The 24,565-nt window shown below is 40.3% G+C and overlaps 2 protein-coding genes across 2 annotated transcripts in view; both read left to right on the top strand.

Annotated features, from left to right (window-relative positions):
- Nucleotides 1-19,389, top strand: part of enpp2l (ectonucleotide pyrophosphatase/phosphodiesterase 2-like) — a 33,710-nt gene extending 14,321 nt beyond the window's left edge. Inside the window, exons 21-25 of the mRNA XM_084918824.1 lie at nt 1,043-1,184; nt 1,860-1,937; nt 3,515-3,647; nt 4,445-4,598; nt 17,109-19,389. Of these exons, the coding sequence (XP_084774950.1) occupies nt 1,043-1,184; nt 1,860-1,937; nt 3,515-3,647; nt 4,445-4,598; nt 17,109-17,279 (678 nt within the window). The 3' untranslated portion in view covers nt 17,280-19,389. The remainder of the gene's footprint in view (nt 1-1,042; nt 1,185-1,859; nt 1,938-3,514; nt 3,648-4,444; nt 4,599-17,108) is intronic.
- A 3,981-nt stretch (nt 19,390-23,370) lies between these two features.
- Nucleotides 23,371-24,565, top strand: part of LOC146363564 (venom phosphodiesterase CdcPDE) — a 50,135-nt gene continuing 48,940 nt past the window's right edge. The window contains exons 1-2 of the mRNA XM_084918987.1: nt 23,371-23,415; nt 24,050-24,380. Of these exons, the coding sequence (XP_084775113.1) occupies nt 23,371-23,415; nt 24,050-24,380 (376 nt within the window). The remainder of the gene's footprint in view (nt 23,416-24,049; nt 24,381-24,565) is intronic.

The following is a 24,565-nucleotide window of genomic DNA, read 5'->3' as shown; positions in this document are numbered from 1 at the left end:
CAGCAAAGGCCCGACCTCCTCTGTGCTGTAATGTGGACCTCAGCACAGCTGGGAGCATTTGATCCGCAGACCTCAATAACCTTGCTGGAGTGAACCCGTTCAAAAGATCAGAAAGGTCTGAGGGTGCTAACCCATGTAACGCCTTAAAGACGGATAATAACATTTTAACATCCATTTGAAAAGTGACTGGCAGCCAGTGTAAGGCTGCTAGAATCTGACGACAGACTGACACCTGAGTAAAGACTATTACAAAAGTCTTTACTCAGGTGATTAGTTTGAAATGTTTGAAATGTAGCATTTATGGTCAAAACTACAGTGACTGTAAGAGTACAAGAGTAACTCTTGCATTTCTGCTTTTTTCTTTAACCCTGTCCTGTGTTTGCACGAACAGCATGTCCAGACGTGTCCAGCATGTAAACAGACGTCTTCTTCCTCTTTACTCTCAGAACTTCGTTGATATAAATGAGGTTAAACCTCTGATGCAACCACATTAGAGGCACTCTGTACGTGGTGTTTGCAGTGAGTGACTGTGTTTGTGTCGCAGCAGGATGTGACAGAGCACTGAAAACATGCAAACATGAAATCTCAAACAGCCACTCCAGTAAACACACTCGGTCTGTGATTCGGTGAACGTGCGTGTTTGACTCGTTGCAGGTGTTGTGTTGAGATGTTGTGCAGCTGCTCACGTATGGCACACCTGCTCCGTGCATATACATCGTCATGCATGAATGCCAAAACAACACGCATTCATGAGTGGAAGTAAACATTATATTAGCGCCCAGCATTACATCTGAGTTTCACTCTCACTTTAGATGCTTTTTATCTTTTATCTTAGATTCTTTCAGCTGCACCAAATTGCAACTGATACCATTAAATGACAAAACAAACACTTTTTTTCATTTATTAAGGGAAAAAAACATTAAACCTACCTGGCCCTATGCAGGATAAAAGTAATGTGCCTACTGTTAAATCATGAATTGACTGTGATTAACCACATTTTTGGTTCAGTTTCACTGTATGTTGTCACATGTCTGTCTCACAGGAGGACATGACTCCTATACCAGATGCTTCTCCGAGTGCTAAGTGCATCCGAGTCGACGCCAGAGTGTCAGCTGATCACAGTCAGAGCTGCAGCGCCTACGGCCAGAACACCCACCTCACGTATGGCTTCCTCTTCCCCCCAGGTAGCACCACAGGGTGAACACAGGACCCTCTGTGCAGAAATATTCATGTTGCTTAATATACATTGTGCAAACATCATAAAAACTGGATCTTAGTATAAATGAGATAAAATTATATTATGTTGAGTTATTTGTAATATTAATTTGCAGATATTAATTGTAATCGAAAAAGTCATTTAGGTTTTGAGCTCTAATTCTTGACGATTTAACTGATGTAGTCATAGAGGAACATTCTAGAAAATAAAATATATCAATTATGTGAAAAAAAAAAAAAGTCTAACCCTTAAATAAGGATGGCAATCAGGGCCCTGAGAACCAGTTTCCTGAAGTTCACCTTTCCAAGGAAGTTAGAGAACGACAGGAAGTGGACCAGGCCACCTTGTTGCATATGATGGGGGAGTTCATTTGTCCAAACTTTGCATACATTGTTAGCTTGTGTTATTTAACATAATATAGTTACATTTAAAATTATATTTGAGGAGGAAAACACTGGAATTCCAGCGGAGTGCCGGGAAAATAGGAAATCATTACAATAATCAGAAATTTCACTGGGTTAACTTTGACTGTCACAACTTCTGAGCGACGTTTCTGCGATGTCAACATCTTATACGAGCTTGTTTGGATATGTGCAAACAGTGGATGATAAGACAGGTGTGACTCACACGTTTGTGTTGACAGAGCTGGCAACATCTCCCGAGTCCAGATATGACGCTTCGCTCATCACCAACACTGTCCCCATGTACCCTGCCTTCAAGAGTAAGTCACCTCCATAAAAGTCAAAAATTCGTATTTTCACTTCAGCTGTACGTAACTGTAGCAACACGCTAACAGTTGTCTCAAGATGTTGTAATTATACCAGGGACTGGGAATGTGGGAAATCTGGTCTTTACTGCATTCCACAAAATATGTTACATTCCCATACAAGATGTTTGTGCTTCAGTCTCAGTAACAGGCTCGTGAAACATTAGGACTTTTCTCACTGAGCACTACTTTGTCTGTAAAATAAAACCTACTAACCAAATGTGCCACTGTCAGCTGGTAATTAGCAAATTCCTCTTCTGGCTCCAAAAATCCTACAATGGACTAGAACAGGGGTGGGGAACGCCAGGCCTCAAGGGCCAGAGTCCTGCAGGTTTTAGATCTCACCCTGGGTCAACACACCTGAATCAGATGATTAGTCCATTACCAGGCCTCTGGAGAACTTTAAGACATGTTGAAGAGGTAATTTAGCAATTTGAATCAGCTGTGTTTGATCAAGGACACATCTAAAACCTGCAGGACACCGGCCCTCGAGGCCTGGAGCATCTTTTTATTAAGTTTGATCAGTTGTTTATACAGTGCTTTTATCGACACCTGAGCTTCTTTTATCTAACACTCAAACACCTGGGGTTCAGTATCTTGTTCATGATCCACTGACAGGATTTGATCCAGCTGGTAGGCAGCTCGCTCCTCAGTCTGAGCCACAGTCGGCCCTCGGCCAACATCAAGGTTTCAAAATACAAAAGTACAGCGGGAATGTCCATCTTTGATATACAGTCTCTAGCTCGAACCCAAAACAAAAACATGTCAGATTGTCTGAAGTGACTGCATCTCTATTTGAATAATTATGAATTCTTATCAGCACTGAAGCCGCTGCAACAACACACTGTTTGGTGACAGTCTTACTATTTTACTTTCTCACCCCGTCCCTTTGTATTTACAGTAGATTGTGACTTGAGAATAGTTTCAGAGTTAAACAATGAGTCTGACATCAGCGCATTTTTATCTCTTATTTTAACTGTCCTTGTGGAGGTGGAAATTGAGTTGTGTTCCATGAGACACAGGACAGAAATGTGGTGATATCAGGTGTGAGCGAGGGTGGCCTGATACCCATTGTTTATAAAGAGAGAGAGGACTTATCAGGAGAAAGCAGACACTCAGTCTCTGCATACCTGTCCCATGCATGCACCCATTATACCGTGTGTGCGTCAGCTGTGTGTCTGTTTGCGTCTGCTCGGCTAATAAGTTCTATATTAAGGCCATAAAAGGTTGCAGGAATAAATGGGAAACAGCAAGAGCAGGATAGGTTTCCTTATTTAGGACGTGACGTCTAAAGTCTTGTTATGGTCAGTAGACTTACAGATGTTCACTCCACCAGTAAAACCTCACTTCTCCTGTTTTTATTCTTTCTTTCTTTGAAATGAAAAATATACTCAAAGAAAAAACAAAATGAATATATACAAAATCAAATACTGGACAGAGGGTGAGCTGCTCTTCGAGTGTTTCTTATTACTGATGTTTATAAAAAAGGTGAGAGTATAAGCAGCATGGCCTATTTTTCTGTGGGTGTGCAGGAGTGTGGAGTTACCTACAAGGCACGCTGCTGCGGCGTTATGCAGAGGCTAACAATGGGGTCAACGTTCTCTGCGGCCCTGTTTTTGATTATAACTACGACGGCCTTCGAGACACCACCGAGAAGATAAAAGAGTAAGTTCACCGCAGCGGCGAGCGATGATGGCGCTCGGTCAGCTAGCTGATAACAACTAAAGTGAGCTTGCAGGTGCATATGTGTGTCAAAACACATCAACACAAGGTTCGAGGTTATTTTGTTGCCATTTGTGGATAAAGCAGCGCAGAGCTCTCTCAGTCGTAGAGAAAAGATAAGAATAAGCAAGACAATGCAAAATACAACACAAATATAAATTATTAACTATATTATACCCTCTTTACAAGAGGGGTGGCAGGATATACACAGTCTGATTATATTGCAGACAGGATGTGCACATTTCTGAGGCAGCAGTGAGTCCCTGATAACTCCCTCAGCTCTTTCCCGGCAGCGCTGTGTGTACATAGTCCTCGGATGGACGTTTTATCCCTCTGATGCTCTCCAGTCTATATGAGCCTTTGCAGAGACTTCCTGTCTGCCTGTGTCATAAATAAACTATAAATATATGGCGAGCATGTCGTCTCCATGTGAGGAATCATTTAAGTGATTAATAACTACACAGCATGCTGTGGTTTTCACTTTGTGGAGCTTACATATTCTCAGTAGCTGTGCATGTTCCACCAGTGGTCCAAAGGCACGAGTGTTTAGTTCATTACTGATGCTGAACTGGCTCTGATTGTGGAGGTTATTTAAAGATTTACTAGACTTCTGATGCAATTTAGCTCCTAACGTAAGCAGCCACAGCAGTGTAAGTGATGCATTTGTACGATGACCTGTGACCTGTGCTTTTCACTTTTTCACATTTTGCACGTGTCTCTGATCCCCCTCCTCGGTCCAGGTTCTCAGCTGATGGCTTCCCCGTTCCCACCCACTTCTACACTGTGATTACAAGCTGCCAGGAGGTGAACCAGACGGTTGATGAGTGTGACGGAGCGCTAAAGGTTTTCTCCTTCCTTCTTCCTAACAAGCCAGACAACAGTGAGGCATGCAATGTGAGTAAGAATGAATTCATGGCCTTATGGAGCTTTATTTTGTAAGGTAAAGACCCTCCAATCATTCCAGCAGGTGGCAGTACCTCCATATCTTTGTAGTGAATTCATTTGCACAGCTGCATGGAAAAAAAAAAAAAAAAAAGACCTTTAACCATTTTTTATTAAGCTGTAGGTTTTTATTTAAAGATTAAAAAAATGAAAACATGAAAAACAATCAAAAGATTTACAGGATGACGCTTTGAATTTTTAATTCCCAGGGATTAAAGTGTCGCCGATAGATAAACATTTACTTCTCTTGAAGCCATTTATCGTTTTCCTTTTTAAACACAGTAAATGTCAGATACTTTATGTAATGACTCAAACTGCAGAAAAATCATTTTGAAGAATTCTCCTTCAGCTGGGTTTTGTCACAAATTCGTCACTTTGACCATATTTCTTAAAAACACCAAAAGCACCGTTGTAGGTGCAGTTTGACATAGTATCATAGAAAGAGGCAGGATAAAATTCTGCTGTATCTTTGTACTAATCAGAATCATTATTGACCTGCCTTGGGCACATCAGAGGATCAGAGACCAAACCAACATTTCATGTCTCACCTCTTTGAATTTCTGCATTTTAAAATTATTATTATTATTATTATTATTATTATTATTATTATTATTATTATTGTTAACATTTTGTCATTTGTCTTTTGGTTGTATTATTATTAGCTGGAGGCACTTATGACATGTTGTCTCCCAACAGATAATCCATCTACACTGAGAGTAGAAATAAAGGAGAAAATGAAAGAAACCAGCTGCATATTCCAGTCAATTACTACGAAATCTGATGGATTGTCTTGACTTGCCTCAAGCTATTTGGGAACCATTGCTGTTATTATAATAATAATAATAATAATACCACTGGTATTATAATCTTGTGTAATATGATGACTCACCATGACAGTCTGTGGGTTTGTTAGTCTTTCCAACTTCTGGGTGAAGTGGATATTGGTAGTGATGTGAATGATTCAGCGAAGCTAAGCCGACAAAGATGAGTGTAGCTAATCCTTTTGTAATACTTTTTTTTTCATTGCAGCCAAACTGAGGTGAATAGAATGGGCTCGTGTTCAGCTCCATGTTTTACATTTGAATCTACGACTCTGTGGGGCTATGTGAGCAAACAGCATCTTTATTGTCCGTGCTCGTCTCCTTCATCTTCTTTGTTAGCTTATTAATTAAATCAGAAATTCTTACAAAAGATCGTTCACTAAGAAGAAGGAGAATAAAATGAATATCGTGAAGCTTAACGATGCTATTCTGCACTATGTTTTGGTAGAGCTTCGATTTTGTGTCGGCAGCACTGGACTGCGGTAAAATAAAAGCAGTCAACAGGCATGTCTGCTTTCTCCTGCATGAGCTGAAGTCATGCATCATGTGTTTGTATCTGCTTTTGTAGTTCAGGTGACAGTAATGATACAGTAATGAGCTATAATGCATCCTTACAAACAACTCATTCAGCTTCATTAATCGTTCACTGGAGTTTTAAGATGATGTTTTTCAGTTAAGAGCGTTACCATAGAGATGGATAAAAGTCTTATCAAAAGACAGTCACGTGACTGTTATGGAAGGAATTAAATACGTGCTGTTCTGAAATACTTCGACGTTCCTCCCAAAATGTTTCTTCCCAAGCTCCTTAGACTTGTTGCAATAAGTTGCAGTTGATCATCTAATATCTGGGAGGGGATGTGTTGCAACACTGACGTTTGATTAAGGCACCATTCATGCGTTAATAAGCATGACTTACTCACTCTGTGTCAAATCATTATGAAGGCCGACTGCGTGGCTCCAAATTAAAGCAATAAAATAACAATGCGCAGCATTTCTTTTAGTACCAGTACAATTTCTTATTCTGCGTCCAAGCTCAATAACAATGTTACATAAACTGTGATTAAGCTGCTTTGTAAACATCTCCAAACTTTCCTGGGACTCTTCAGCTCCAGTCGTGAGCAGAATGAATGGAGCGGGCAGATTAAATGATGGAGCTTTTACAAATAGCTCTAAATATAAAACTGCAATTAGTTCATGATAAACACACTGCTCATGTTTATGCAGACCCTACAAATATATACTCAGTATAGGTTAAACTACTTCCATTCTCATGCCATGCTTTTGTTGACTTTTTAAAAAAAACTAAACGGCCAACAAGCCCGTGCTGCGAATGCACCACTGGGTCATTTCTAAAGAATGTGTCTTTGTTTATCGGCACAAAACTTGGTCTTTTCTTCCTCTGTTGGGTTGGACGGAGTAAAGCTGAGCAACTGTGTTGTTTCCATAGATATACAACGTCTTTTAAACAAGTTCATAAAAGTAGTTCAAGATCCAAGAAAAGAAGAAGAAAGCAGCAATGGGAACATTTATGCCATTTGTAAAGTTTGGCCCACTCGTCCTTTTTTCTTAAATTCAGCAACACTTGAAGGTTTCCAGCATGAAAATGATCGTGTTTAACATCACGCCAAAGTAGCTCAATCTGATTGGACTCTAGACTCTGACCAGGTCAGTCTTTGGGGTTTTTTGAGCCGTTCAGAAGTGGAAAAATAATTTAGAGAGATTGTAATGATAAGCAGAGTGATAATTCTTACACTTACTCATGCCGTGTGCTTTGGGAGGCACTGGAACAAAGAGTCATGACCAATGTAATAAAAACCCTGATCCACTAACATCGTATGTGCTGACAGAACCACTGATTTTGTGCGTCACTGACTTGTTCTTTGCTCACTCCCTGCACAAAGAACCAATTGTGACATGCTTCTGAGCACGCTCACTAGATTAACTTTACATGGTGTCATGATTGTAACAGTACTGTTGCTTTGGAGAGTTATCAGGCATCAGTAATTCCCAACAAAGATGCCCTCGTCCTCCTAAACATGTAGAACACACAGAACACGTTTGATGGTTTCCTGATACATTTAAATATTTCAGATCATTGAAAAGAATTTAAATGAAGGTCTTTTATTAAGGGGAAAAATCCAAACCTACCTGGCCCTGTGTGAAGGTATTTGGCCCGTAAACCTAATATCTGGTTGGGCCAGCCTCAGCCGCAAAAACTGCAATCAACCGTTTGCGATAACTGGCTATAAGTTTTTCCTTTACTAATAAACACCTTTGTGTTTACCTGTTTGATGGTCGTTTCATGATCTGAAACATTTAAGTGTGATGAACATACAAAGAAATAGGAAATCAGGGAGGGGCAAACACTGTATCTATAGTACAGCAACATGACATGTAAACTTATTACCACCCTGACTGCCTGTTTATGCAGAACTGCTAGTTCAGAGCCAGCTGGGCAGTTCAGGGAGCCACGAATGATCCTGAAATAAGCACAACGCCCAGATTACAGAAACCACTTATCAAACAATATTTTGCAGTCCTGTTTTGCACGATGCTGAGAGGTAATATGGCAGCTGGCAATACGGCAAATAGAAGTGAGGACAAGAGGCCAGCTGTTCTTTGTCTGCACTCGTTTTCTGTTTATTGTATGTTAAATAAATAAAGATAGCATAGCACTCGGCCCATTTGTCTGTGATTCAGAGACAAATTTGAAATGATATGATATTTTCAAACCAGATGAATTCTGCGAAAAAACACTAAATAATGATATGACTCATTGTTGTAACATCTGGCTTTTGTCCCTGCTGTCTAAATATGTAATGAAATATGGGCAGTGGTTCCCAAACTTTTTTTGCTGGGCCCCCCTTTGTTTTACAAGAAAATTACCCAAACACATCCTCCAACCACACACACCCATATTTTGCTCCATTGCGGTTTATTTCACACCTCAAACATTTAGTAAACAATTAAGCAAATACAAGTAAACTGCAGGTAGTAATAAAATAAACTACTAACTCTTTTACGCTGCGTCCGCACCTACACGGGTATTTTTGAAAACGCAGCTGTTTCGTCCACGTAAACGGCGTTTCGAATCACCGAAAATGGAGATTTTTTTTTTAAAACTCCTTTTTTGGGTTTATGTGTGGACGAGGAATACAGAGTTCGTCACGCAATGTTAAAGGGATGTGCCTTTTTCCACGTCACCCTGTGCGCCACGTTATTGTTTACAGGAGATGAATTGCAGAATGGCAGATAGAGACAAAATACTGTTAATCTGACTATCTGCAGGTTTTACACGCTTACACAAGCAGTTACTGTCCCTCTATTTACAAAGGCAGAGGCGTCATGGTGTAATTATTTTACATGTAGTTGTTTTTTTCCCTGTGTAATAATATTCAACATTGCTATCAATACATTTTTCAAAAAATGCCTCTCTGTGCAAAATGGGTTTAAAAACACAAATCGTGGCTGGATCAGCCTGATATTATTTGTATCCCGCTGTAACTTTACTGTATAAAGAGCAAACATCTCCAAAATGTCAGGAGTAGTTAGTTATTACAAGAAGTGTTTGTGAACTAAAAATCAAGAATGTGGGATCCTGTTTGTCTGTGATTTGAACAGCCCAGCGCTGCTCCCGACGAAAGGGAAAAGCAGTTATGCAGGGAGACCGACCTCGGCACTTGTGCAGGTGAAGCCAAAGGGAAGATTTGCTTCACCATATTTTCTAGTCTTTGGCTTAGAATGAAGTTGCTTTGGAAACATTCAGCGATGCTTCATCTCCTGCTTTGCGTTTTTGTAGGCGCCCCGTGCTAGCAGTGTCCAAGTGTTGTTTAGTTTTTTCCCTTTTCATACCACCCCCCCCCCCCCTGCAATGGCTCTGCGCCCCCCACTTTGGGAAGGTCTGGGTTAGTGTGACTGAAAAATGTGCCTCTGAATAAACAATGAGTCACGGTGTGTGACACACACAGGCTGCTCCTTGGATTAAAATTTTAAGCCATCGGCAAACATATAAATCGTGTCTTATCTAATAGCTGCAAGAAAAATAAATCAGGAAAAGTGCTAAAACATTTGAGTTTGTGTGTTTTTTATGGTTAAAACTTAGCCCATTGTCACTTGTCAAACGGTACAATAGATGTTTAGCTTCACTGATCATTTGAGGAGAAAATTGAGGAGATGGCTTCCCAACAACCACCAGGTTGGAGGTTTGCACGAGCTGTTTGATTACTGATCTAGTCTCTCATGTTGCTCCGTTTTACTCCAAATGTCCTAAATGATAAAAACAATTCTTTTCAGAGAACACGAAGTACATGATCAGTGTGTCTGTGTGCAACTGGAAGAACATATCAGCCATTAAGATTCTGCACTGATAGCAGAGGTTAATGAAAATCTGTATTACAGTGAGGTTATGGTAATATGCTAACTTATAATATGCTAACAGCTAACTTACTGCACAAACATAAATTGACTCCAGTGTGTTGAGATACTTTATTTACTGTCACAGGATTGTTGACAGGATGTTGCTCATATAGTGTTTGATTATTTGACGGCATCATTTTTGTGGTTAATTGTCAAAGTTCATGGATGTTTTCAGGGGAGGGCTGCGAACTGTGCAAACCCTTGCCTTGAAACATGATTCTGTGCTGTGACATACTTGATGCAATAAGTCCTGCAGACAGTGGAAATGGACAGACTGGGAGGTGAAGCTAACAAAAATCTCTCCATGATGAGCCAGGCTAGTCCAAAACAAGCAGGCGAGGGAAAACTGCAAAAGGAAATTACTAAAATGAGGAAATTGTAACAACAACAACAGATTGTTATATATCAACATATGATATATATTGCTCAGTAATAGCATGCCTATGAATCTGCGTAAGAGAAGATGCAGGACTGGGAAATGAAGGCTCAAGAGAATGAAAAAGGAATGAAAGAGGGAGTAAAAACATAGAAAACTGTAAGGAAATATTCTTTAACAATATCCATGGAGCAAAGAAACGGGACAAAGAACAAGATATCAGGAAGATGTAGACAAAATACCTTCTTTAGAAGGGACAAAGGTGTGGAGGGAGGACGTGCCTGAAGCAAACTTTGGGAGCCACAGTGGCCCATTTGCTCTTATGGCATGGCGAATTTCTAAGAAAAGAAAGAATGAAAGTAATGTTATGGTTATGGCCTCAATAAGAAACAAGTCACTGAGGAAGAAAGGCTGTAGTTATTTGTTGGAAGTATTTATTGCTCTTGATATCGGAACAGTTAATCAATCCTGACAGACAAATATTCCCCTGGACAAGGAAACCCTGTCTGTGCTTTCCTGTCATCTTACTCTGAATATTATAATTGTTTCTGGGAAATGATTGCACTCCACTGATTACTTTGAGGCTGATAAAAGCTATAGTTGGAAGCTGGCAAAGATATTTGATATGGAGGAAACAGCTGGCTTCCTGGCAGACTCCCTGAATGGATAAATGGGAAGATGTTTTAAGGTAATGTGCTTTCCAGGGAATAACTCTTCAGAGCTTGAGTTGAGTATATCCTGGCAGGCTTCAGCGCTCTATTTGTTTTGGTTGATGTCCTAAAAGAAACATAATCCCAGGGGTTGCCCTCACTCTGTGTTGGCATGCGCGTGACAAGCATCGTGAGGATAAATAGTTTTGAGATATGTGGTTCCCTTTGTGTACCTGGATTGTTTGTGCTCTTGAACTTTTTCCATTCGTTGTGTGTGTGCCCAGTCACGCACACCGCTTCAGCTCATGTGTCTTGGAATGACAAAATATTATTCTTTGTCAACCTTTTGCTTGTGAGTCATTGTTTTGGCATCTTATAACGATGATGTTTGAGTTTCTGTTTTCTGTAGCTCCGCCTGAAGCTGTGTTTTTACAGTCTGTCAGCAGGATTATGTAAAAACTAACAATCTGACATTTTTCAAACATATATGCACATAGTTACATACAGTTGATTTTATTTAGAAAGGCCTACCTACCTTTATCAATACACCATAATATAGTAATTGTAACATCTATTTGCTTGCATTGATGGGTGTTGTCTGGGCCTTGGTCATGGATCCCCAGACATCCCTCCCCCAGCCTATTTTCAGGGAGGTACTCGGGCATGTACAAGCCAGTCGGGCGTAATCTCTCACGTATGTCCCAGGTATGTACTGAGCCCTTCTCCCAATTGAACATTCCAGAAACACCTCACCTAGGAGGAATCTTTAGGAGTTAGTCACACGCATGAACCAGCTCAACTGGTTTCTGTTGATGTGGAGGAGTATCAGTTGTGGTTGGATCCCTTTTCCAATGACGGAGCTCATTACTATTCACAGAATGTGTTGAGAACAACCTGAAATGTTTTCAGTTTTATTAGAAATAGCGTACTTCCTGACTGAAAAGTTTCATCTTCCCAAAAAATAGAGAGTCTGTCCTTTGCTTCCTGGAATTCATGTCATCTCTGGATGACACTTTAACCAGTATACAGTAGCGTAAAAAATGTTGGGTCCAAGGAAATTCTTGACTTTTCTCATTTCAGGAAGAGCCCAAAGGGAGATACTTATTTTGCTATCCTGACTGTAAATGTTTAACCCACCACGAGGATGGATACAAAAGCAGACACTATGCATAGGATTTCAAAGTCTTTAACTAATGAGACACTAGGAGAGTTTCACAGGGGCAGGTTCTTCTGTAACGGGGGAGAGAAGAGTTAGTCTTGGCACTGCTTTTATAGAGAGGTGTGTGATCGGAGATGGAGAGGGTTTGGCTTACTTGGTCTACAGGTGAGTGAAGCAGCTGAGGGGAGGGAATGCTCCGTAGGAGTTGGTGAGCAGACAGTCGGTGGAAGGAGTGGAGGACAGAGGTGAAGGAGTGGAGGGCAGGCAGGGGAGTTCTGTTCTCTTCTTAGAAAGAGGTGATTGAACAGGAGTGCATGGAAGTGGAGCTGGTGGCAAAGAAGGTCCAGGCAGGTACGCTACCAGTCAAAAGTTTGGACACACCTTTTCATTGGTTTTTCTTTACTTCTGGCACTCCATCATTACACGTCCCGGAGGTGTGTTTGGAGTCATTGTCCTGTTGAAAAACAAATGAATGCAAACTGGATGGGATGTCGCTGCAGGATGCTGTGGTAGCCATGGTTCAGTGTGCCTTCAGTTATGAATAAATCCCCAACAGTGTCACCAGCAAAGCATCCCCACACCATCACACTTCCTCCTCTATGCTTCACGGTGGGAACCATGTATGTAGAGACCATCTGTTCACTTTTTTGTCTTTTTCAGACAAATCTTAGTTCTTAGCAGCTATTTGAGCTTTTCAGCTCATCTTAACAGCTGATGTAGAGATGTGTCTGCTACTGGAACTCTGTGTGGGCTTTGACCTGAGGTGTGATTTCTGAGGCTAATTACTTGGTTGAATTTATCCTCAGCAGCAGAGGTCTTCAAATCTTCATTTGCTGGGGCGGTCCTCATGGGAGCCAGTTTTGTCGCTTGGCGGTTTTTGTGACTGCACTTGGGGACACATACAAAGTTTTAGCAATTTTCTGGACGGACTGACCATCAGTTTTTAAAGTAATAATGGTCAGAGGATTGATGTGGGGTTGTTTCATGTTGTCAGTGAGGAGCAGAGACACAGAAGGCAGCAGTGAGCCACCAGGGGAGTGTCTGTGTCCCAGAATGAGCAGAAACCACAGTGTATTTGTGTGTGGCAAATAAAAGGGCTGCTGCCCAAATCAACCATTACGGAGCGACTGGTCCTCAAATCAAGTCTTCAAATTTCAACAATTTCGATTTTATAAACAGATTTGTATGTTCTCTATATTTAACATTATGAACCATTCGTACCACTTTCTTCTAAGTATAAAAGTTTTATATAAGTCGCAGTACAATAACTGGAAAATTAGTGAGAAATCTAAAATACGCATTGCCTTATAATCCAGTATATCTCTGACATTACCCAAAATATAAATATTTTTAACCATCTTTTTTCTAACATGTTCAATATGAGATTTCCATGTTGATTTATCCTCCAATACGACCCCCCAAAAACGGAGTTCAGTAACTCTCTTAATTGGAACTCCATCAATGGACAGAGTTACTTCATCCTCTTTTACACGCTTTCCAAAAATTATAAATTATGTTTTTTGTCAAGTTCAAAGATAATTTGTTTACATCAAACCTTTTTTTTTTTTTTTTTTTAGATTTTCCATTTCAGAAACCATTAATTCAGCCAATTCTTCTGCAAACAAAACGGAATTTAACATTTTGGACAAATATCATTTATATATCAATTAAAAAGTTTTGGTCCCAAAACAGAACCTTGAGGAACCCCACATTCAATTTTCAGTCTTTCAGATGAACTGTCTAAATAATGCACATACTGGGACCTATTTTCTAGATAACTACTTAACCAGTTCAAAGCGATTCCTCTCACCCCATAATTCAGCTTAGAAATCAAAATAAAATGTTGCAGCGTATCAAAAGCTTTTTTTTAAGTCAACAAATACCCCTGTTGTATATTTATTTTGTCTGTTGAAAATGAAATGTTGTCAATAGTAGTCATCAATGTTAATGCCGTTGATCTGTTTTTCCAAAAGATCACTGATATGGCATTAGTCATACTCCCAGCAGTGGCATTATATTAAATATATATAATTATATTATATATCTAAATTTCACATTATTTCTATCAGTTGATGCATCTTGCATTTTATTGTCAATGTTATCATCAACGAAGTGTAGTGTGTTGTGGAAGTTTTCCACTTAAATGAAGCCTGCAGACGAGCGGTGAGCGGTAGCTAACATTCTTTAATCCAAACACACAAAGAACAGACAACCAAGCTTGTGGAGAGCCTGCATGACCGCGGGGCAGACGGTCAGCAGAGTCTCCCTGAGCCCAGCATGGCTCTCAGTTAAATACCTTCTCCAGGAACAAAAGGCAGTACACAGCTGTTTCACACCTTAAGGTTCACACTCCCTTGCTACCTCCCAGAGTCCTCAAAGAGACAAAAGACTGGTCCTCTGGAGTTCCTGTTTCCCCCAACATCCTTACTACACCCCCTACCATTTGTCTTAAGTATGAGTGTCAGACATGTTAAAATCCAGTGGCACCAAGGCATTACAATAACGTGATTAATACATAAGTGAAAGAAATTCCTATACAATCGGTTAGAGGTTGCTGGTTTGATTCCATTGTTGATGTTTTGTATATTATTTTGTGAACACAAGAACGATCTTGAACTTACTTCCAGCAAGTTTTACGTACGGTTGTCCTGGGACAACATGTTTGGTACTGAAAGCTTCTGGATTGCTTTTCAACTCCATGTTAAGCAGCAGAACCACCGTTTATTGAACCAGAACAATTTTTGAAGGAGATTCATTCTCAGACCAGGGTGTTCAGTTTGTAAAAGATTGTAGTTTGGCGTATAAAGTTGGGAGTGTCAGACCTGTCTAATGCCATAACCCAGAAAATCGGGCCGCTGAAGCCAAATGACAAGTTGTGTGTTAGATCAACTGTGTAAACATATCTGGTCTGTTCTGTGTTCACCGGCATGTCATCTGTGTGTATGAGCTGTGGGTTAATCTTGGAGGCTGTAGCCAATCAGGCTGGTACAGGCTCAGAGTACAGAGCCAATATTTCATCTGCAAAACTAAGTAAATGTGGGTTCAGAAGGGAAACAATATGAAACTTTGCAATACTGGATTTCTCCTAAATCCAATACCTGCATAATGCTGCTACCTCACAAGAGCTAATTAAGATATAAAAACAACCACAAAAACATGGAGACCTTGTATAATTTCTGGTTACTGGCATTTTGACTATAAACTTTATAGGAACCAACAACTCAGGCCGTGAGCAAATATTGATATTAAAAAATTCTGAGTCACTTTCAGATTAGAAGCTTAAAACGTGTCATTTCTAGACAGCTGGTGATTCAGAGGTTTAGCATCACTGGTGTCACAATCCAGCTCTGAGGAAAGTCACATTCACCAGCTATAAATCTGTCATGCATAATAACTGCAATATTGGGATCAGTGTGCAGCTCTGTGTCATGTGTCTTATGGCCTTGCTAAAATTGTCAGTTTGAGGAAGCATGAAAAGCTGTTTGAAATTTTTTTTTTTTTTTATTGCTTGATATTGAGATTCCTGTTAATTCTGCAAAGTACTGACAGTGAGTCAACAAAATAGCAACAAGTAAACCGAACTCTGTCGGCAGGGCAAGTGCTGACATGTGTTTCTGCTCTCCCATGAACAATGGTGTGCTGGCTTTGAAGCATAGTTATGTGGTCAGTATTTTAACTTGTTTTAGGGATTTCATTTTGTCTCACATAATCTTCAATCTTGGTAAAATGGTATCATGCAGAACCAACACAATCTAGCTTTACTTTCAAATTACTGAAACATAAATTTAGAGAAAACAACTCAAAGTGTACTTCTCTGCTAAAGAGGGTTTTTACTGCACCTCGGATATTCAACGATGAGTTTTCATAGTTTTACATATTGCTTACACCAAAGCAGCCACAGAAATAATCCAAGGACATTCTTGCTGTTTGATATGAGAAAGGTTTATGGACTCTCTCTGTAGCTTGTTGGAGCATGTGTAATATTTAATATACATTCTGGCTGGTAAAATTTCACAACATTAATATATACAGAGGCAGAGATACAGCATGGTATTTTTTTTTTTTTTTTTTTTTAGCTATGTGAAACTTCAGCAAGCGCCAACAAAAAGGCGGATCCATCCAGTTCACAGATGCCTTAACTGGAAAAACAGGAAAAAGGAAAAGAGATGAAATGTAAACTAAATAAAGAACAGGGTCAAAGGTTGCACAAACTGAAATGTTAGTCCTGAATAAAAATAATGAGAAGCAAGGCAGTGTGCAGAGGTTATGTTAGATATTTCTCTACAAATATTTCAGATCCTAGAAATAACTACGTCTCATGTTTCCCTGTGTGGCAAACAGGATGAGGACTCAGAACACGGAAAAGTAGACTGAAAACGGCGGCTTTATTTGCTGGAAAAATTCTACACTGGATACAAGAAAATGAAACCGGAAAGTAGAAACTAGTGCTGTCAGCATTAATCTCGTTAAAATGGATGGTGTCAACGCGTTAATGAGCTAACCGCACTAACGCATTGACACCGTCCAGCACCACGCATGGGGTGATCCACGGTTAATGGAGATTTGCTGTGTTTGCTGTCATTTTAATGAGATTAACGCTGACAGCACTACTAGAAACATGAAAACTAGGGAACTAAACTGGGATTGAGAACTAGGAAAATACTACGAGTAGGGAGGAAACACACACAGCACTGAGGAGGTTTGATGGTTAACAACGTGACGCCAAACAGGGCAAGACTGAGGACTAAAATACACAGGCAGGATAACAACAGAATGGGGAAACAGGTGGAAACACAGCTGGGACTAATGTCCACATAGCACACAAGACTATGAAAGTAAAACAGGAAACAACAGACATTCACAAAGACATTGTTCTTCTTTACTGTTAGTCAGACCGTAAATCACTTGAAAAAGTCACACTGCAATTGCACAACTTGTGGGGTGAAATGTTTTCAATTATTGTGGAAAATATTAGAAAAAAATGGAACGCACAAGTTGATGATGGTATCGGCTGCTGAATCACAGCCTTTGTTTCTGCAGAGCGCCGAGGATGAATCGAAGTGGGTCGAAGACATGCTGAAGCTCCACACAGCCCGAGTACGAGATGTGGAGATCCTTACGGGCCTGGACCTCTACAGATCCACAAACCTCACATACACCAACACCCTAATTCTCAAAACCTACCTGGAGACCTTTGAGAGGGATGAGTAGGAGCCAGAGACAGAGATGATCATATAGGATGTAACCCTTTATAAAATGTCTGCATTTTTATTGCATGCTCTTTGGAAAGACAACATAATGCTGTTCCACTGCTGAAGAACCGCCCAAGAAGTGCTTGGAAAGGGAACACATATTTGAAAATTACAAGAATGGTTTGTTATGACAGGAATATTCAACCCTAGCTATGAAATCTGTTTAGGAATAAGCTATCACAGGAAAGATGCAGTACGCATTCTAACGCACACATCAAGAACCACACCAGTGTTTTGTCTGTGCCTAAAAGTGATTTCTCCTTCACATTTCTACTGGCATATGCACTGCATGCTATGAGATTTAATATTTAAAGTTAAATGTGTTTAGTCATTTAGAAAAATCCGTTCTTGGTGGGCTTCGATCACGGAAGATAATCATTGTGAACTGACACAGTGAGAATTTTTCATTGCAAACTGTAAGAAAATAACACGCAAATAAGATCAAAGTGGTTAAAAAATGACATGAAAAATGAGAACATATCAACCAGGCTTTAATTTCTTCAATCTTGTAGTTTGACCTGTTCACCGCAGCCAGTATAACAGGTGGAATCACAAACTTTTAAAATCAACATACCCACAAATTAGTCACCGAGTCTGTAAACTCATCAAAACGTTGATCAAGATTAAGACAAACTTCTGTAGGTCCAGAACTCTTGGCCTTCAGCTGGTCTTCAAACTGAATGCAGCTTTAGGGCACGTCTGCACTGGCTTAACTTTACTTTCTGTTTCATACTGCCTGTGCCACTAACTATAAGACTATGATTATGGGCAGAGTTTTCCCAAATAGAAAAAAAGTGAACACACATTTTTTCTTATCTTTTAATTTGTGAAAATGTAGCACTTCTTTTTTACAAAACCCAACTTTCTCCCTTTGTCCCTAAACCACTTGATGGTGATCCAGCGGATGTTAAGAGTTTAAAGGCTAAAATGTGCAAATTTGCTGGTGTTTAGTTTCTTGATTCCATGATGATTTAACCAACACTTGTGTGACAGTGAACCCAACAGGCCTAACCGACCATAGTCCTGCACCTACAGTGAAAAACTGTCGTTGTGATTTCATAAGCACCTGCTTGTTATCTCTTTAGCTAACTCTGTCAAAAGGTGTGAATTTTTCTACAATTTATCATATTTATAATAACTTTGGCACTCGTCCATCCTGCTAGCCATCGCTTCTCCGATTCTGTTCATTGTCCTGGGCAGCTGAAGCTGAAACCAAGCAATCATTGGGTAAAAGGTGGGGTACACCCTATATAGGTTTCCAATCCTCCACAGCTCTTACATCTGAGACATGCATTCACATTCACACCTTTGGGAGGAAACCGGAGTACCTGCAGGGAGCCCATGCCAGCACAAGGACAGCATGCCAATTCCAGTCTTGTTTTCTTGCTTTTCCCATTCTAACAATGTACTCACAATCACAACAAAGGAGTGTGGTTTGGAAGATGTCCTGTTTAAAAACAAGAACTTAATGTCACCACCTCTGTTAGAACATTTAAAAGAGAAATGAAAGCTATAAACTCATCACTCTACTGCATTCATCTCAGTCCAGATGATTACTCTTTTGCAAACTGAATGCAGACATTAGGTGTGCAAAGAGGCTGTTGTAAAACCACGTTTCTCTGCAATACAGTGTAGTATAGCTGAGATACTGAAAACACAAAATGAATATCGTTTGACCTTCACTTTGATTTTGAACCGAGTTACAACATGATAGCTTCAAATGAGACCTAACCTAGAAAACATGGAAGTGTCCTTTAGTTCTGTTTAAACGGTGGAGAGGCGACACTGATGTCATCTGTCTGATGTTATCTCTTTATTCAAATTCAACTTTGCTTCCACGCCTTTATTTCTACACCGATAAGCCAGAACCTGCATTTTTTTCACGTTTGGCATTTTGTAACATTAGCCCATTGTTACCATACCTAACTACTCATGACTGCGTAGCCATAGTCATGGTAATAAGTAAAAGGATCAATAAAAAGTCAGTTAATAGACCTGTCAAGATGTGTATGAAGCCATGTTTATTCTTGTAGTCTTTCAAATAAAATCTGTAGAGTAGTGGAAACGTTCACGGAGTTGTTTTTTATTGTGTTGTCTTCTGTAACCACGGGACTGGCAGATGATGACTCCTGAAAACCTGAAAAAAAAAAGTTTTGTTCTTAAGAAAGCATCAAGGTTTCTGTGATGGCTCAACTTCAACTTCATTTTGCAAAACAGATTTCCTTGTAATTTATTGCTCATGCTTCATGTTAGCCAGTCAGTGTGCCCTCATGGATTATGTTTTACGTGCACCTTTGTTTATACAACTAAGTTTAAAGAAACATCACCTGCACAGGTGAGGAGCTGGGTCACATTACCAATGAAGAGCCCAGGCGTTCTTTCACCTGGGTGACTCAGCTGGAAGTGATCGGGCCCCAGCTTGTGTCCAAGCAGTACACTACACCTCGGTTCCTTTTCTTGATCCACAGCCATCTGGAAGCTTTCCACTCCTGCTACCCTCTGATGCCAACAACTGTAAGTGTGTGGTACGGAGACTGACCCAGGAACCTCCTGTAGCCCATCTCAAGGGTTCATAGCAGATCCTCCACCCGTCAGAATTCTACAAGCTGCTGATATTTTGCCACCTTTAGCTCATAGGTGTCCTCAAAATGGTCCTCCTAGGGGGATTGTGAGTTCAAAGGTCAACAAGCCTGTAAAGCCTGTACAGGTCTTCATCTGGTAAATCTGGCGTTTGGCCTGTTGATTCCCTGTAGAGATCACATCAGCTACTGTGTTCAAGACCTCAGTGGTGCCATATATTTCTCCCCTCTACCAGGGCTTTAGGGGAGCAACTCAAAATATGTGCTCACTCCAAAGCCTCCAAAGCCTGCCACATCTGTTCAGTCTCCACAGCAACAACTGCAGAGGAAACTCCAGTGTCTGCTGAGGCTCCAAAAAGTAGCACCTCTCTGGTTCTGATGACCTTGAACTCCTCAGTTAGGCTGGTGAAGGGAATAACTTGTAGCTCCATTAACGGTAGAATCAGTTTGAGGTTCTCAGGGTTGGTGTATAAAGTGTGTACCTCTTACAACAGAGACACGGGTTTACATCCAGCTTCCCATCTGCAGATACACCAAGGCCGCACAGGCACTTTGATTAGAGTCAGGAATGAGTCAAGAACTTTGTGTCTCTTGTCACGGTGAGTCTGCAGTAGCTTCAGTCATATTAATATGATTGTATTTACGTTGCATTTCTTACATTTTATTGCATGACTGGATATTTGTTTTTATAATGTAATTAATGGAAATAATCGCCGGTGTGGGTGTTCGGCTCATGGTTGGCACATAATTGGCACACAGCTTCTTTCACTCTTTGCTTAAGTGGCTCAGTGGTATGCTTTTCTTAGCAGAATGACAGTCTTGTTTTCTGCTGGAAGGGTTTTTTCACAGGTTACATAAGCTGCATAATCATGCAGCTTATGTAACATCATTTAGATCACACTAGGTGTGTTTATGCAGCTGCAGTAACCCCAGCCGGCTGGCTCCCTTCTCACATCACTCGTGAACAAGACCCCGAGATACTTAAACTCCTCCACTTGGGGCAGGGTCGCGTCCCTGACCTGGAGTGGGCACTCCGGGTCGCCTTCGGGTCATGGAACGGGTCCTGACTGTCATCTGTGCTTATGCGCCGAGCAGCAGTTCAGGGTACCCAGCCTTCTTGCAGTCCCTGAGTGGGGCACTGGAGGGTGCTCCTCCTGGGGACTCTGTCGTCCTACTGGGAGACTTCAATGCTCACGTGGGCAACGACAGTGAGACGCTACATCCAGATGAACAGAATAAACTTTTGGGGATACACACGATAATGTTTCATCTCCTTAATGCACGTGTAGTGTCTCTTCATTTTTCCCAACTAGCATTTCTGGAAATTACGCATTGTTCTATGTAATTAGGACACAGGTCAGCTGTTTTCTACTACCATACATTTGTAGGGTGGGCATGGGCAGACAGTGTGTGGGAGTGTGAGGACCCAGGTGCGGACACAGACGTGGAGACAGCAACTTGAAACAAAAAGCGAGCCTTTATTTTGTCTGGATTAAAGGTGGCAAACAAAGCAGAAAGCTATGAATAGGTGACTATGATGAGTCTGTGCTGGAAAATGAAATAACTATAAAACAAATACATGAATGAGCAACATGAACATGACCAGCACACCTGAAACCAGACATAACATGAACCCAAACACTGGGTTGCATGACTCAGACCATGACAATATTCAAGAGGTAACACGAGTCAGTCCCAGTTAAATATGAAATATGAGCTAATATGCTACTTAAAGCGAATATGATAGCAAATCTCACAAAAGTGAGTAAGTTGAAGCTGGACTCCCTTAGGGTGGTGTCGGGAGGATGTTAAGGTAAGAACAATGCAGGATAACACCTACCCACTCCACGACCTGCTTGCCAGTCACAGGAGAACGTTTAGTGAGAAACTGAGATTTCTCACTAAACGAACTATCGAAAGCACAGAACACACTGAAACAGTTACAACCTTCTGCCTGGCTTCTGCTCAATCAAGAGCCTCCACAGGCTGATGACCTGTTACAGTTAGAGTCAAATGTGAGTCATACATATTTAATCTGTACTATTCTTGATATTTATGATTGATATTAGAGCTATTTGTAATATGTTGGAAATTACAAATCTCACCTTCTTCTATGGGTGGGACCATTTTCATGCTTCAGTCTGTGTTTATTTCTCGCTACAGATAAGGTTATTCTACCGATCTTCATGTTTCTCTACACTGTAAACCAGAGAGATGACGCACATAAAACCCCCTCTGGACATCAGCCGAGTCCAGTTATCACACTGCATCATAGTTTTATGAGTGATTTATAATCAGGGGCACTTGTGTAGAAATGCTTCTCAGTTAGGTTGACTCCTTTTCTGTAACATCCCGGCTCTCCTTGGACAGAGTTATGTGTCATTTATAGGTTTTTGTTTTTTTCAAAGACTGCTCTAATGGCACGATCTGATATCGTCGTGTTGGTGTTGTTCCAGGATCAACACCAACACGACGATATCAGATCATCCACTCTACTGGAAACTGAATTTCCCGGAGGAACCCACCCGAGGGATTAATAAAGTTTCATCTAATCTAATTTAATGGATGTCAGAAGTTGGCACCAACACTTTTGTTTCTCACTGAAAATTAAATATAAAAAATCTAAATGAAATTCCTGCCCCGAGAACTATAATGACCTGAGACGTTTGGCACCACAAAAGAAGAATATTGTTAAAGCAAGACTGTGTGAAAGAATTTCCTTTTCCTTTGATTAGAGATCATTTTAATGGTAATGGTATTTGAACTTTCTGCAGAAGCCTCGTGTGTTCTTTTGTCACTAGTTGAACTGGTTTTAGATTTCAATGAAAGAGCTTTGGTTTTATTTTAAAGGCCTTAAAAGGCAAAGGTTATGCACTGTTAGAAATGGGAAGAAATCCTATATGACAATGTTCGAAAACATTGAAAATGTTTACTTTGTGAAAATTACTTCACAAAAAATAAACGTTTCAAGGTTTGCGTGCGCTCGGGTACTTGCTTTGATAAAACTGGCGGCGAAATGTGAGTCAGCATTTCACATCATTTCAAACGTCTTTAAAAGTCCATTAACAGCTGTAGTTGTAAAAGTAGTAATTAATTTTAATTCAATAAACCAATAAATTGTTTCAAGCTGTTATCAATCATTGATAACAAGAGAAATCAAAAGGTCTGACACTGAAGGTTTGCATCTAGATTCTGATCTTTACTCCGTGGCTTTATCTTTGTACCTCGCAGGCACTCCAATAAGTTTTAAAATGTGAGCAAAGGAGCAGCAGCTGTGGCTCCACAAAGGAAAAACACACGAGGTTATCTTTTCATTCTGACAATCATTTGCTTGCCCAGTTCTTGTACTTGGTCCACAGGTCACTGCAAAGATATCTTTCTTTTATCCGCATAAAGTAACGTGCGTCTCTTTGTGTCCGTCTGCCGGACGTCTCTCTGTCTCCGTGCAGTAAGAGACATATTCGAGTAGCTATGGATTGGATAAGCGAAGCAAAGAGAAACAAGAAGAAGATCATAGTGAGTACAGATTTTTGTTTTAATTAAGTGGTAACTGGAGAATTTAACGAGACACATTGAAGGCCTTTGTTTCATTTTTACTCAAAATGTAAATGAAAGTTTATGATAATGAATTCTTACCAATGGATGGAATAACAACAGTGAGCCTGATTTTAAACATGTGCTCTGCTCTATGTCAACATTTAAACATTTCCAAAGCTTACATTACACAGGCATCTACCCAAAAACCTGTCATTAACTGAACAATAACAAACAGTTGTTCCTATCACACATGTTTTTCGAGAAGATTACAGCAATTTCCAGAAATTTAAGTTTGCGCACACAAATCGTCTGGGAAAGCGTTGAATGGGCGATTATGAGCTCCAGCTGTTCACCTGATGATAAACACCCCTGTGTAAAGTCAGCGTGGTTCTACTGATATAAGAAATAATGAATACAAGTCTGATTGATAGTAATTATTCCAACAATCAGTCCAGAAGCCATAGTCTGTAAAACTGCACGTCTCCTCAATTTAATGTTATAAACTGGTTGCTCTAAGGCACTGAATAAATGCAGCTGATAAGAGCACCTATAAAACTATAAACTGGTACTTTTCCGTCATAAAGAAGAAACTGCAGTGGCATCTTGTAAGTAGAAGGTAATAAAAAAACACCACAGTGAACTGCAGGTTTATAAGTTTCTGTTGCACTCTCGTAACCTCATTTCTGTCATTAAACCCTTTGTTGCTTATTTTACAACTCGTTTGGCAACAACAAACTGGAGAACGTGCTTCCGCTCACAGATAGAGCCTGACCTTCCTGTGCTTTTGGTTGTGTTTGACTTCATAAGAAAGGATTTTTTGCTAGGTTCGCTTCATGTTTGCATTTCTGTCGCACAGATTGGTGTCTTGGCTGTGTCGATTGTGACTCTAATCCTTGGCCTTGGACTCGGTCTCGGACTGGATTTGCAGAGATGTCAAAACCAAGGTACATTCACAAACACGCAAACATGTCTCTGCAGGCTCAGAAACTTCCAACACTTATATACAACAAATACTTTCTTAATAAATTGCATTATTTCCCCATATGGCTTCATCGTCATGACTCAGGGCAGCGTAATGCTGATGATTTAGGTTCATTTAGAATCGTCAGAGCGAGTCAGGCACCAAATC

This window comes from Perissodus microlepis, chromosome 22, assembly GCF_051167445.1.
Source record: "Perissodus microlepis isolate ML-2025 ecotype Zambia chromosome 22, ASM5116744v1, whole genome shotgun sequence".
NCBI lineage: Eukaryota > Metazoa > Chordata > Actinopteri > Cichliformes > Cichlidae > Perissodus > Perissodus microlepis.
The sequence above is the reverse complement of the archived record's forward strand: the minus strand, read 5'-3'. Positions and strand labels throughout refer to the sequence as shown.